Raw genomic sequence first — 14993 nt, 5'->3', positions numbered from 1 at the left:
GATGAGATATTCCTTGGGCATGCCTAGCCTTGCTCAACGCGTGCTTCAACAAGCCCAGATGTGTATTTTGCAATGATTTTCATAGCCCTATTACCCAAAAAAGCCCTCCAGGTGAGGGGATTAAAGACAATTGATGTTTGGGGTTTGTTTTTAAAAAATAAAAATGACCAATTCAGAAAAAAGGACACAGATTATTATTTTTTTAATAAAAATAATCGCTTGTGAGGTCCCCTAAATAATCCCCCAGAGGGGGATTCCAGTCACCCTCCCTTTTCACAAATATCACGAGTCAGTGTCGTGGTACAGGCACCGCTCTTGCAACCTATCTAGGAGGTTGTATAGTTCTAAGCGGGCATAAGCGGTGGTGAAACAGGCTATGAAGATGTTGGTATTGCCAGAGACAGAGTACTGGTCTTTTGCGAGCTTCCAAGACACACACGCGGTTTCATCGTCGATAAACTCGCAGGATGAAACCTCGTAACTGGGGGAAAACAGGTACTGAAAGAGTATCAGAGGGGTAGCCGTGTTAGTCTGGATCTGTAAAAGCAGCAAAGAGTCCTGTGGCACCTGATAGACTAACAGACATATTGGAGCATGAGCTTTCATTAGGTGAATACCCGCCGTACCCACTTTCAGGTACTGGCGTTCATCAGGGTCTCTCACCATGCAGCTGTTGGGTAGGTTTGTTCTTTGGCCAAATTTACCCCACAGAGAATTTAAAACAGTTTAGCCATTTGGCATTTAGGGTTTGTCAGTTGGACCGTGTGCTTGATTGTTTGTTTGAACAGTGTGAATTGGGAGGCTTTGTTCCAGGTGGGACCTGAGTAGGCCCGACTGCTATAAAAGGCAGTCAGCAGCGAAGCAGCTGAGCGGCGAACAGCAGAGGCTAACAGAGGCGTTGCCTGGGATCTGTCCGAGAGGAGGTCCGCTAAGTGCTGCATTGGGGGCTGTGTTGGTGAGTATCTGAGTGTCTGTTGCCTTCTATGAGGAGATAACCGGCTCTGTGGATGAGGGAAAGCTGTGGGCGATGTTATTCCTTGACTTTAGCAAAGCTTTTGATACGGTCTCCCACCGTATTCTTGCCAGCAAGTTAAAGAAGTCTGAGCTGGATGAATGGACTATAAGCTGGATAGAAAGCTGGCTAGATCGTCGGGCTCAACGGGTAGTGATCAATGGCTCCATGTCTAGTTGGCAGCCGGTTTCAAGCGAAGTGCCCCAAGGGTCAGTCCTGGGGCCGGTTTTTTTCAATACTTTCATTAATGATCTGGAGGATGGTGTGGACTGCACCCTCAGCAAGTTTGCAGATGACAGTAAACTGGGAGGAGTGGTAGATACACTGGAGGGTAGGGATAGGATACAGAGGACCTAGACAAATTGAGGACTGGGCCAAAAGAAACCTGATGAGGTTCAACAAGGACAAGTGCAGAGTCCTGCACTTAGGATGGAAGAATCCATGCACTGTACAGACTAGGGACCGAATGGCTGGGCAGCAGTTCTGCAGAAAAGGATCTAGGGGTTACAGTGGACCAGAAGCTGGATATGAGTCAACAGTGTGCTCTTGTTGCCAAGAAGGCTAACGGCATTTTGGGCTTTATAAGTGGGGTCTTTCCAGCCCTCCTTTCTTTTAGACCCCTGAGGATATGGCAGCCACCAGTATTCTGAACAAAGCATCATATTTTCCCAAATCTTCATCAGTTTTCTGAATGAAGCATCATACTTTTCCCAAACACAAGACTATGGGAAGCTGTGGCGAGCTTATGGTGTTGGGAGAATGGTTTATCAGTCCTTGGTTTTATTCACAACCCCTAGGCGCGTGCTCCGGGTTTGTGAATATGGGCATTTTCACACACAGTTTTCTCAGGGCTTGGTGTGGTGGTGGCGCTGAGGAACTGGAGTTGTGTTTGTGTGGTTGGTTCTCAAAGGCTTTGATAAAGGCATCATCGAGCTGTTGAGAGATTTTCAGAAAAGAAACAGTGTAAGCCCCCACTGCTTCTTTTAACGCAACCCAGGGTCGGTTCCTACCCCATTACACCCCATCCTCGACTGTCACTGATTAATCTTTCATTTACCTGAGTGATGTATTTTCCATTCACCTTGTCCTCCGGCGACTCCCGAGCTGCGTTCGCCTTCCTCCTCTAGAGGCGGACAATGAGAGGTGGTCATGCTCATTAGGGTGCCTCACGAGGTTTGGGTTTGGGTTCCAGCGTATCCATCAACAGCTGAGTCAAGGGCCCTCGTCGCAACTTTCGCTGATGTAGCGCTTTTCCCACACAAGTCCAAAGGCCTTGGGGCTAAAACAAAGTCTGATGTTCTCACGGGGTGGTGAAGAGTCCATGTCTCCATGATCTCCAGAGCACGTGTTCTGGGTAAGAGGGCCTCTTCTGCCTCGGTGCTGGGACTTACAGGGTGATGGTACTGCACTCCTGACTGCAGAGGGCACTGGGAGGAGTTCTTAGAGGGTCACAGGACCCGCTCCTGGGAGGTCACCGCCCTGGAACCCCGATTGGTCAAACCTGTTCTCAGGGCTGTCCTATGCAGCCAAAACTCATCGCGATTGGTAGAGGGCAGTGGGAGAAGTTCTTAGAGGGTCACACGAACCACTTCTGGGACAGGTCACCGGCCCGGAACACCCGATTGGTCAAATCTCCTCTTGAGGCGGGCCTACAGAGGCGAAACCCATCCTGATTGGTAGAGGGCAGTGGGAGGAGTTCTTAGAGGTCACATGACACACTTTGCTTCCGGTCATGTGTCCGCCATGGGTGGGACTTCCAGTGACAGGTGGTTGGGGCTTAAGGGTCAAGGAGCGGGTTTGAGGGGTCAAGGGGAGGGGTTAGTGTTTTATTGATGGTAGGGCCCTTATACTACTACCAGACACCCTTGGAGGCCCTTGCCTTCCCAAGGGGTGGCTTTGTAAATTTAGCATCAGGTGTTCTTGACCGAGAGTCCTTGGACATTTGGGACTTCACTTTGTTCTGAAGCTTATTGCAGGTTTTCTTGAGGCACATTAACATCCGTTTGAGAATTGTAACTTTGCTTCTTGAAGGGGATGATGTCCTATCTCTAGAGGCCTTTGGTGACTTTGGGGAATAACCGTCAGGACTCCCAGTTGTTTTCTCCCCAGCTTGCGAAAGCCCTGTTGTACTTGTAGCAATGGACACCATCTTTGGTTGCTTTCTGGGAGCCGTTTTCCCCATTCCATCCTGCGTCTTTCTCCTGTCTGCTGGAAGGAGCCACACCACTGGCATCTTTTTGTGGTTGGATGATGCTGAGGAGTCTCCTGGAGTCCATCGCTGTGGAATTCCATGGGATCTTCCGGGCAAGTCAGCACCTGCATTGCCAGCTGGTCTCTTCCATCGAAGCTTACTGCACATCTTGCAGACACTAATTGGCAGCTGATCCCTGAAGAGCTGCGAATTCACAGTTCCATCGAGCCCATGTGGATCCATGTCGTCTCGAAGACCATGCAGCTCAGCAGATGTCTCCTCCTGAGTTTTCTTACCCTTCATCTTTCCTGGATATGTCTTACGGCACTGCTGGCAGACTGAGACCTGGCCCGCCAAGGGGCGGGAGCTGCTCAACATTTCCATCAGGTGCTTCAGCTGCAGGTCGTGTGCAGCCTGCCCAGCAATGAGAGAGTCAAGGGTGGATCTTGTTAGCTGCTCAGAGCCTGGGGCCTCTGGGGCAACCTGGTGGCTTTGGGGCCTGGGATGATCTGCCCTGCCCTCACCTGCCTGTGCCCCTGGCCCCAGACAAGAGCCTTCTCCCAAGAGAAACTTCCTCTCCATGTGCAGCTCCAGCTTCTCTTCAGTCCCTTTGGTGCCGCTCACACTGGTAAGGGGCTTTCTCAACTCGCTCCTATAGAGGTGGAGTGTGGCTGTGAGCGTCTTCTCTGCTATTGCCGTCTCTCTCACGAGGGGAGCATCTCTGTGCAACTCTCTCACCATCTTTGGGAACGCCTCCATTTGGATCTCTGAGCATTTCTGAGCAATGTGTTCCTGCAGCTTGACCACCACCGTGGGCACAAGCCTGGCCAGGATGGCATCAGGGGATGCCAGGATTCTGTGGGCCTTTTGAGGCAAGGGTCCAGAGGGGCAGACACATGGCTCCTGGATCGCCTGTGCACGCTGAGGGCTGGTGTTGGATCTGAGGGGCTCCGGGACCTTTGCTGGAAATCCACATTTGGGCCGATCTGTGTCTAATATCAATTGCTGCTTGGTGTCCCGCTCACCCAGCAATGGCTCCCCCGGGATGGGGGTTTGTGGAGCTGGAGGCAGAAGAGCTGTGTGGGGTTTCTGGGGGCTGAGGGGTAAGCGCTGCTCATGCTGGAGTCTCTGTGTGTGCACGTGACAGTCCAGTTCCTCCAGGACTTCACAGCTTAGGAAAGGGACCCTGCTCATGTTGAACTTCACCCTGGGGTCTCTGTCCGGTGGGCGCAGAGCAGGGACGTTAGGGATCATCTTGGCCAGCGACTCTGTGTATGGGGTAGGAGCCCCCAGTTGACTCTGCAGATGCTTCTGGCGGATGTTGAAGTCTAAGCCACGGATTGACGTCTGGTCCAGATCCATGGTCTGCTCTCGCCGGTCTCGTCTGCTGTGGGCAGGAGGCCTGGGGAGAGGCTGGGCTTGGATGGGATGAGCGGATCCTTCCCAGCCCCCGACAGGCATGATCTCCCCCGTGTGGCAGAGGGGCTCTGATTGAATCATGGCGGCTTCTCTCAGGGAAAAGGAGCTGGGACTCCAGAGGGGAGAGGTGGTGGATTCCCTAGAGGAGTAGGAGAACTGGCTCGTGGCAGATGTCGACACACTCGGCCTGTGGGAGAGAGCAGACAGGGACAGATGGGACATGGCTCTACTGAGCAAAGGCAGGGCTTGGGCACAGTAGTGCAATGGGGCAGTGCCTAGGCATGCATTGCACACCACACCCCGACACAAGGACATCAGCTGGGTAACGAAGGACTGAGAGGGGGAACTGGCACTCATTTTATCTAGAACGAAAACCCCTTCGTCACACGCACATGTGCAGCACCTAGCACGATGGGGCCTTGAGCATGATCAGGGATCTACTGCTATTTGAATAGAAAGATTAGCTAACAACAATTGGTTTGGGGGAGGAAGACGTGAGCATGTGGGTGTAACCCTCGCCAGAGGATGTTGTGAAGGCCAAGACTATAAACTATAAAAGGAATTAGATAAATTCATCGATGGCTATTAGCTAAGGTGGGCAGGGATGGTGTCCCTAGTCTCTGTTTGTCTGAAGCTGGGAATGGGCGACAGGGGACGGATCATTTGATGATTCCCTGTTCTGGCCATTCCCTCTGCTGCACTGGCATTGGCCAGTTTTGGAAGACAGGATACTGGCCTAGATGAACCTTTGTCTGACCCAGTCTGGCTGTTCTTATGTTCTTACATTCTAAACCACTGGAAAACTGTCCTGTTCTAATGGCTGATACCCTAGAGGCTAACAACTTACTATTGCTCCCAGTTAATGGAGTTTCTCCGGTGGTGGAGGTCTGTGCTATGATCCTGAAAGTCCTGGCTGATGACTCGTGTTTAGGGTGTATCACGTGGTGTCCCACTCACTGCCTGTCTGGTGCCTACTCTGGGGATGGGATTAGCTCTCGGTGTCAATGCCCCTTCCAATTGTCGCATGTGGTCACTGTCACTCCCACAGTGACCCAGACAGTTTTCCTGTTCACTGCCCCTCCGGTCCATGCCATGCCCTCGGGGGCTGGTAGGGAAACCTGGGCCCACGCTTCACACTGGGCTCCAGGCCAGGGACCCTCAACCCAGCAGTTTTGGGCTTTCCTCTCCCAGCCTGGACTGCTTCCTACTACTCCTGGTTCCCCTCCTTGCTCTGGGTGCACCAGCTCCAAACACTCCCCCCTCTTCCCAGGGAGGGGCTGCCCTTTCCCAGCCGCAGCCCCTGTCTCTTGCCAGCTTCCTGGCTTTATAGGCCCCGTCTGTTCCTGCCAGCTGAGCCTGCTTGGAATCAATTCCCTGCTCCCCGGCTCTTCCTGCAGGTGCACCCTGTGGAGTTCATGGGCCTGCCTGGCCACCTGAGCCCCTTCCAGTGCTGTGTGGGGTGGACACCCCCTCGCAGGGTGTCACTGGATTGCTTTTTCCTTCAAACACAGCACGGGCAGGTTCTAGACAGTCGCCTGCTAGCAGATATTGCCCTACAGAAGGATTTGATCCTACTCACAACCCCAACTTGTAGTCTCTGCATTTAATTTCTGATCATCCCTCACCTCACTTTCACTGGTATCTCACCTTGGAAGCTAAAGCCTCTTAGGGGCTTTTTCCCTGTTATTTTAGGATCCTGGAGTGTCTGGTTTTCCCTGCTCCCTCCTCTCTACATTCACTCTCCCCTCCCACCCAGACCCCAGTCTGGTGCCCCCTGGTCAGTTGCCTTACGGTATCAGAACTTCATCCCGGTGTCTGGCCACGTACTGTAGATTCCTCTCAACCAGCCTGAGGCGCTGAGCCAAGCGGAGCTTCTTCGGGTGCACAGGGCAGCTGTGGAACAGAGAGAGCAGAGAGCTGAGTGCAGGCCCTGCCCTCAGGCCCTCTTTTACCCAGAGGGGAGGCACCGAAAGGCTCCCTGTCCCATTCTCCACTGAGGCAGCCTCCTCCCCTGCAATACCCGGGCCTTGGATGTTCTGGTTTGGGGTTAGCTGGATTGTTAGGTGAGCCCTGTCTAGTGCTGAGGAGGTGAGAGTGTATCCTGCTGGCAGCGTGTGTGTCATGTCCCGCTCACGGAAGCTAATCAACATATAGGATAACAGCCTACTATAGCTGCCAACTAATACAGCTACCTCTTCAGCTCTAAGGGGTGTTTTATGCTGCAGAGCTGAAGGTCCAGGGTTCAAATCCTGCTGGGGGCTGGAGAAGGGGCTGTTACACAAGTGCTGCTGGATCCCTTTCACCCTTCTCACTGTACCAGAAAGGCCAGCCTTCCTCCTGATCTGTCCACCTCACCTCCCCGGGGTGCACGGGGCTGCTCTAGGAAAACATTTTCTCCCCCTCTTGGGAGGGGAGGATGGTCCAGTCCAGTCGACACAATCTACCCCACCCCACCACTGCCCCAGGTTAAATGAACTGTATGATGCGTGGGGGTGGATTAGAGATGGCAACTTCTGCTGGGTGGGAATGAATTGCAGGAGTCTAAAGGAGAAGAGTTCCTTGCGTGGTACATAGGTCGGGGCAGGGAGGATTACTCGGGTGGGGATGAATTGCATGGCGCTAAAGGAGAGGACTGACCCACTGCAGATTGATGGAGGGCATTGCTTACCATGTCTCTAGGGATGCACCAGCCTCCTCCAGCTCTTCCTCACAGCACCCAAAAGCTGCCAGAAGTGAGACGTAAAGGAGACATTGAGCTGCTTGGGCACCCTCTGCTTCCTAGCACCCTAGAGCCCCAGATTTCAGGGGCAGCCTGTGAACGGAGCCCCAGCCAGTGCCTCTGCACGACTCTGGGCATGACTGTGCCTTCGCAGGAAGAGGGGAGGCAGGTGGGGGAACGGACCCTATTTCTCTGCTTTGCATGGGGCCTGAGTCTGCCACCGCAGCTGTGGGGTCAGGGGCTGCTTACCTTTTGGTTTCTGCTTTTTCTTTCGGTGTGTCCTCTTCCTCCGAAGAGCCTGCCACACACAGAGAAAGCAGCAGGGTTAGAAGAGAACTCCTCAATAAACCTGAGAGAACAATGAGCCAGAGGGGATTGCCATGTGGGGCCAGGGGGAAGTTTTTCTTTATGGAAGAGTATTGCACTATGAGGCCTCCTGGGTAGGCATTGTGCTTTCCTGTGATGCAGACAATGTAGGGCACACAGCACAACCCGTAACAGGGGTCACTGGAACAATCCAGGGGTTGGAGAAACAGGGATTGCTGGTACCCGGAGCCTGCAGAGTTTATGAGCATTGAAGGAGAGAGCCTGCAAAGTTCTCTCTCCTGCAGAGATGACAAAACTCGGCAGGTTTTAGGATTGCAGGGTATGCAACTAACCCCAGATACCATGCACGGAATTCAGACCTTGGGGGAGATATCCGACCTCTGGACAACAGTGTTTCCTAGATACATATTTAGGAAATGCATGCTATCGGGGTTTTATCTGCATGCATTTGGGATGGCCATGTTACTCCTGAGTGGTGAAGCCATGAATGGGTTATGCAAATGCACCCAAACAAGTGCTGATATAACCCCAATATCATCCTTAAACGGCAGCTCTTTTACACCAAACAACAACAACAACAGTTTGGCATGAGTTCAGCCCACTTGCCTGGGAGCTGCAAAGTTTCTTGAAGGTAAACCGCACTGCTTGCAGCTTAACTAGCCAGGTATTCCTTTCACAGGCTAGATCTTTCTCGCCTGGGCTCAGCCCCTGTCCCCCTCCCCCACAGTTTAGTTCCTTTATTTCTCCAGGTGTTTTCAGCAGTCTTCCTTTTGGGGCAGCGAGGTGGTGGAGAAGAGCCTAGATTAACTCCCTTCCAAGCCTTAAATAGGATTTGGCTATGACAGGAATCTTTTGTCTCCCAGTTTGACCCCCCACGCCCTCCTAGTGGAAAAATACCGCCAGTCCCAAATGATGTCCATCTGAGGGAACTGAGATTGTTTAGTCCGCAGAAGAGAAGAATTGGGGGGGGGCGGGGATTTGATAGCCGCTTTCAACTACCTGAAAGGGGGTTCCAAAGAGGATGGATCTAGACTGTTCTCAGTGGTGGCAGATGACAGAACAAGGAGCAATGGTCTCAAGTTGAATGGGGGAGGTTTAGGTTGGATATTAGGAAAAAACTTTTTCACTAGAAGGTTGGTGAAGCACTGGAAGGGGTTACCTGGGGAGGTGGTGGAATCTCCTTCCTTAGAGGTTTTTAAGGGCAGGCTTGACAAAGCCCTGGCTGGGATGATTTAGTTGGGAATTGGTCCTGCTTTGAGCAGGGTGTTGGACTAGATACCTCCTGAGGTCCCTTCCAACCCTGGCCTTCTATGATTCTATGAGGTGACATGATCACATGACGCTGCAGTGTCAAAGCAGCATCCCCGGAAACTTCTCAGGAAGGAGGAAGATTAGTATCTTCCAAGTCCTATTGTCCTTCCTAATGGCCCATCCAGGCTGATTGCCCACTGTTTGGGGGCATTCCCCTGGTGCAAGCACTTTTGTAATTGATACAGAGCCCATATTCCTTGCTTCAGATACAGAAATGATACATCCATACAGATAGAATAATCCCGTTCAGTAAATCAGAACCTTTCCAATGATATCTCACATAACCCATCTTGCATAAAACATACCTTAGTTATGCCATATTCATAGAACAATATTTCTATGAAGAATATGGGGCGTAATGTCACAGGGGTGAAGAAGCATGTGGACAAGGGCGATCCAGTGGATATAGTGTACCTGAACTTTCAGAAAGCCTTTAACAAGTTCCCTCATCAAAGGTTCTTAAGCAAAGTAAGTTGTCATGGGATAAGAGGGAAGGTCTTCACATGGACCAGTAACTGGTTTAAAGATAGGAAACCAAAGGTAGGAATAAATGGTGAGTTTATGAAGAGAGATAAATAGCAAGGTCCCCCAAGGATCTGTACTGGGACCAGAGTTGTTCAACATATGCATAAATGATCTAGAAAAGGGGGGAAACAGTGAAGTGGCCAGATTTGCAGATGATACAAAACTAAAGATAGTGAAATCCAAATCTGAATAGGCCCTCCTTGTTCCCAGATGTATAACTCTGTGTTGGGCTGTGTGAAAATGCATTTTGTTTGAATGGGCCCCATTTGCCAAACCAACTCTCCGGAACTCTCTGTATGACTGCCCTGTCCTCATCGTTATTTAACATTCTGCCAATCTTTGTGTCATCAGTACATTTTTATCAGCAGCAATTTTGTATTTACTTCCAAGTCATTGAAAAAAAATGTTGAATAGCCTCAGACCTAGTACTGATCCCTGCAGAGCCCCATTAGAAAAACCCACATTCGAGGAGCCCTTTGACAATTACTTTTTAAGATCTGTCAGTTAGCCATTAGCCTGTTCTCAATCCCTTTAACCTGTGCTCCATTGATATTGTATAGTGCTGCTTTTTAATCCAAATGTCCTGCGGTACTTGTATGCATAAACAGGGGAATCTCAAGTTGGAGGAGAGAAGTTATTTTACCTCTGTATTTTGCACTGGTGCAACCAGTGCTGGAATCCTGTGTCCAGTTCTGGTGTCTAACATTCAAGAAGGATGTTGATAAATTGCAGAGGGTTCAGAGAAGAGCCATAAGAATGATTAAAGGATTAGAAAACATGCCTTGTAGTGATAGACTTTAGGAGCTCAGTCAATGTCGCTTAAAGAGGTTAAGGGTGGTTTGAGGAAAAGTCTATAAATACCTACCCAGGGAAGAAACAATTACAAATGGGCTCTTCAATCTAGCAGAGAAAGGTCTAACATGTCCAATGGCTGGAAGTTGAAACTAGACAAATTCAGACTGGAGAGAAGGCGTCCATTTTTAACAGTGAGAGGAATTAACCATTGGAACAATTGACCAAGATCATGGTGGATTGATTCTCCATCGCTGGCAATTTTTATAATCAAGATTGGACATTTTAATAAAAGGTATGCAGTAGGCATTATTGTGTGGAAGTTCTTTGGCCTGCGTTAGACAGGAGGGTCAGACTAGAAGATCCCAATGGGCCAATCTTGCCTTGGAATCTATGAAAAACAACACCTTACACAAGTCTAAGTTTGTCACATCTATGTTTGACATGGCCCATTTTCCATAAAACGTTGTTAACCTGCTTTAAATATATTCCCGTCCTTTAATTCTTTATTGATTGATTCCCATATCAGTTTGATCCGAGCCTGCTGATTGAATAATACTTATGTTTGGTTCCTGCATTCAGCTGGCATCAATCCAGCTTTTCTATCTCTCTAGGAGTCTCACTTACCTCAGATCTGGCGAGCCTCAGCACAGCATAAAAGACAACAAAGAGCAGATAGAGGAGGAGTGAACTCATTTCCCCGGGCTCAGGCACTAAGACACTCTCAACACAGGCACTCTCAAAGCAGCAACAAGTACCCAGGCTACACCTGAGGGCAGGTTGCTGCTCTGACATCAGGCAGGCGCTGATGTCATCTCTAGGTCACAGTGGGGTTGGCCTCCTGCAATCTCCCTCTAGTCTGTGAGGTGTCAATGCTGTACTTAGATCAGGAGATGGGATGGGGCAACTGCCCAAGTGGGCTGAGCTCAGCATAAGGCAGGAGAGAGGGCATCAGGTTTCCCAGGAAAACCCTGGGTCTTTTCCGAGCTCTATGACTCTCAAGCCCTTAGGCAAGGGATATTTTTTCCCTACTTGTGGGAACTCCTAAAACCCTTGGTGACTGAGGCAGAATCTCCCAGCCTGAAGTGAGAAGCAGCCCTGAAGTGATTCTCTAGTGCTACCAGTGCAGAAAAACATTCATGGTATCACCAGCCCAAGCATTCCAACACCATGAGCTGGGCCCCACCAAAATCATGAGATTGGCTTCAAAATAATGAGATCTTCAAAAAACATTCATCTGGGGACCTCTTCATTTGCCTTCTGGTATCTGAGCCGCTAGGGTGCACTCAATTCATGTTCTCCAGCTTCTCTTTGCAACCACGGGGGCTTAAAATTGGCTAACAAATAAAATAAAATAAAATAAAGAGCAGAGATTCTCAGATAAATCACTTGACTCCAGCAGTGGGCGCTTTAAGAAAAGCACCCTATATCATAAGATAATAAAGAGCCCTAACTCCTATCTAACATGTTCAATCAGTAGATCTCAAAGCACGTTACAAAGGAGGTCTGTAGCATTAGCCCCCTTTTCGAGATGGGAAATTGAGGCACAGAGAAGAGCAGTGACTTGCCTACGGTCACCCAGGAAAACAATAGCAGAGCCAGGACTAGCACTTAAGTCTCCTGAGTTCCATCTAGTGCTCTATCCACTAGGCCACAATGCATTTGAAGTAAGGGGTCATAGTCAATACATTCCTGTAGCGGTTATTTTGGGCTCTTCCAATACCATTGTTATTGAAGTTACACATGTTGACCTGTGGTCTGTGCTGGTACAGGGGCATCCTTGTTAAAACGAATTTCTCACAGCAGGTTGCATCTGAGTTCTTGTTAGGCCTGAACACAAGTTAACTGGACCATGTCTCCAATGTCCCCATGGGAAAGTTTAAAAGCCACTGAAGGCCTTGCAGTGCACTGACATACTGGGATTTTCAGAAAGCCTTTGACAAGGTCCCTCAGCAAAGGCTCTTAAGCAAAAAAAGCTGTACTGGGATCAGAGGAATGGTCCTCTCATGGATCAGTAACTGGCTGAACCATAGGAAACAAAGCGTAGGAATACTGCATGCAGATGTGGTCTCCCCATCTCAAAAACGATATCTTGGAATTGGAAAAGGTTCAGAAAAGGGCAACAAAAATGATTAGGGGTGTGGAACAGCTTGCATAGGAGGAGAGATTAATAAGACTGGGACTTTTCATCTTAGAAAAGACAACTACAGGGGCTATAATAGAGGTCTACAAAATCATGATTTGTGTGGAACAAGTAAATAAGGAAGTGTTATTTACTCCTTCTCAGAACAGAAGAACTAGGGGTCACCACATGAAATGAATAGGCAGCAGGTCGAAAAGAAACAAAAGGAATTATTTCTTCACACAATGCACAGTCAACTCCTTGCCAAAGAATGTTGGGAAGGCCAAGACTATAAGAGGATTCAAAAAAGAACTAGATAATTTCATGAAAGATAGGTCCATCAATGGCTATTAGCCAAGATGGGCAGGGATGCCCCACCATGCTCTGAGGGTCTCTAGGTTCTGTTTACCAGAAATTGGAAATGGATGACAGGGGATGGATCACTTGATGATTCCCTGTTCTGGTCATTCCTTCTGAAACACCTGGCATTGGCCACTGTCGGAAGACCGGATACTGGGCTAGATGGGCCTTTGGTCTGACCCAGCGTGGCCATTCTTATGTTACAGCTGTTCAGCCTCCTTGATACCTGTGATGTCATAATCCTGCTCAGTTCTCCAGTCTTCCATGGAGTCTGGATGGAAAGACAGGGTAGATGTCACCTAGTGAGCAGGGCCTGTGAGAGCAACCGGTGTTCAGGCAGAGAGGGGCTCCTGGGAGAGCAGAGTCAGGGCTCCGTTAAAGAGCCAGAGACAAGGGCCTGGCCTGAGTGTAACCCACCAAACTTTGATTACACCCGTACCCGTAAGAATTCCATTGTATTGCAGGGACAGTGAGCAGGTTCAGTCTGTTCTGACAGTGGAACTCCCACCTGTGGAGACCACCACCAATATGCAAATTGGGACAGTTGGGGATGCCAGTAGCCTGAGTTGCTGAGATGTGGAGGAAAGACACCACAGTGTAGTAAAGCTGCTCAGACTAAACAAAAAAAAATCCTTCTGTTGATAAGACGACAGTCTGTGGGTTAACTAAGACGCCTGATAAATCGAAACATGCTCTTATCATTACAGCAATACAGCACATACCAGTCAAAGAAAAACAACAGTATCTAACATACAGATTTCTTCAGTACTGAAAGGTACACGGGCCACTAATCCTATGCATTGAAAGCATGCGCTGCTTATTTGGCATTTATGTCTTCATGCTCTCCTGAGCTGACCAAGCAGCAAGCACTCTGTTCTTTGAATAGGCTGGGATCCTTCTCCTGGCAGTTATCTGCTTGCTGCAGGTAGCCAAAGCAGGCCTGCGAACATCAGCCCTCGGGGAAGAGATCTTCAGCGCCCTTCCAATATGGCTGTCTCTCTCTGGGGCTGGCTGAACTGGCGGAACTGGAGGTTCAAATCAAGTCTCTGGAGTACATCCACAGAAGGGATCGGTCATCAGTGCTATGTTTAGATGGAGTTGAGGCATCAGCCTTTTATAATCGCTTGCCAAAAGATTAGGCACATTGTTCATTTTTACAGTTCTTGGTAATAGCAGCACATTAGATACAAAAATTACCATTAGCAAGAACAACAAATTCATTGCAAGTGTCCATTTACAATCATTTTTGCTATGCCACACCTTTGGCTCAATACCATTGGGGTTTGAGGAACCCCAACTGACCAAACCCAAAAATCTGTCCTGGATTCCCCCTTTCTCCCCACACCTCTTGCCTGCCCTCTCCCTGGCTGGCTGGGAGGCCAGGGACCCAGAAAGCTTGTGGCTTTGGGCGGGAGCTGGGAGGGTTTGTTCAGCTTCCCCCAGCGGAGGGAAATAACTGGCCAGAGCCGGCTTAGTGCCAGGGGTGCCAGGAACCCTGGGACCACGAGGGAGAGCCCTGGCATTTCGAGCACTAGCCGGTGGTCGGAGCAGTAAGGAACAACCAATGAATGGAGCCACGAGCTCTGTCTGTTGCCCTGTCTCTCTCTGTGGATGTGCCCTGTCAGCCCAACAGGGCCTGGTCAGAACAGGGGCCCTCGGGCCCTCCCACCCTCCCTTCCATGGCGCTGTGTCCAGGCAAGCTCTGCTGAGAGCGCAGGACGGCTTGGGGCTGGCGGGGTTGGGGAGGGTCCTCCTACCATCCTGCGTCTCCAGGAGAAGCTGTGCTGCGTCGCCATGGCCACCCAGATGAACAGGACCAGAAGGACGCAGGTGTATATCACCCAGGAGCTGTGCCAGCAGGCACAGAACCAGCTCTGCAGGATCCCCACTCCAGCGTCAAACATGCTGGGAAGGACGGTCTGGACGCGCACTGGGGATGGAGATGCTACACTCCCTGCTGCTGCTGCGGCTGGATCTCTCCTGAGAGACTGTTTGGTCCAGTGACGCATCATAAAGGGCCAGGACCAGGCAGGCCCTGACATCACAAAAGGACTGCAGGCATCAGAGGTGGGCAAGACCCTGGCTCCCTGCAGTCCCTCCCAGCACCCCATGAAGGTACTTAGAGACTGTGACTGAGTCACCCCGTAACCTTCTCTTCATTAAGCAAAAGAGATTGAGCTCCTGAGTCTCTCACTAGGCGGCAGGGTTTCTAACC

At 50.1% G+C, this 14993-nt stretch overlaps 1 protein-coding gene across 1 annotated transcript in view; it reads right to left on the bottom strand.

Annotated features, from left to right (window-relative positions):
* LOC120401176 overlaps window positions 1–14752 on the bottom strand; it is a 42986-nt gene extending 28234 nt beyond the window's left edge. The window contains exons 1-7 of the mRNA XM_039530833.1: window positions 14536–14752; window positions 7591–7639; window positions 7291–7345; window positions 6414–6515; window positions 3717–4809; window positions 3365–3617; window positions 2070–2135 (exon numbers count right to left, since the gene is read on the bottom strand). Coding sequence (XP_039386767.1) covers window positions 2070–2135; window positions 3365–3617; window positions 3717–4809; window positions 6414–6515; window positions 7291–7345; window positions 7591–7639; window positions 14536–14682 — 1765 coding nt within the window. The 5' untranslated portion in view covers window positions 14683–14752. The remainder of the gene's footprint in view (window positions 1–2069; window positions 2136–3364; window positions 3618–3716; window positions 4810–6413; window positions 6516–7290; window positions 7346–7590; window positions 7640–14535) is intronic.
* Between the last annotated feature and the right edge of the window lie 241 nt (window positions 14753–14993).

The sequence above is a fragment of the Mauremys reevesii genome, linkage group 3 (assembly GCF_016161935.1).
Source record: "Mauremys reevesii isolate NIE-2019 linkage group 3, ASM1616193v1, whole genome shotgun sequence".
NCBI classification, from domain to species: Eukaryota; Metazoa; Chordata; order Testudines; family Geoemydidae; genus Mauremys; species Mauremys reevesii.
The sequence above is the reverse complement of the archived record's forward strand: the minus strand, read 5'-3'. Positions and strand labels throughout refer to the sequence as shown.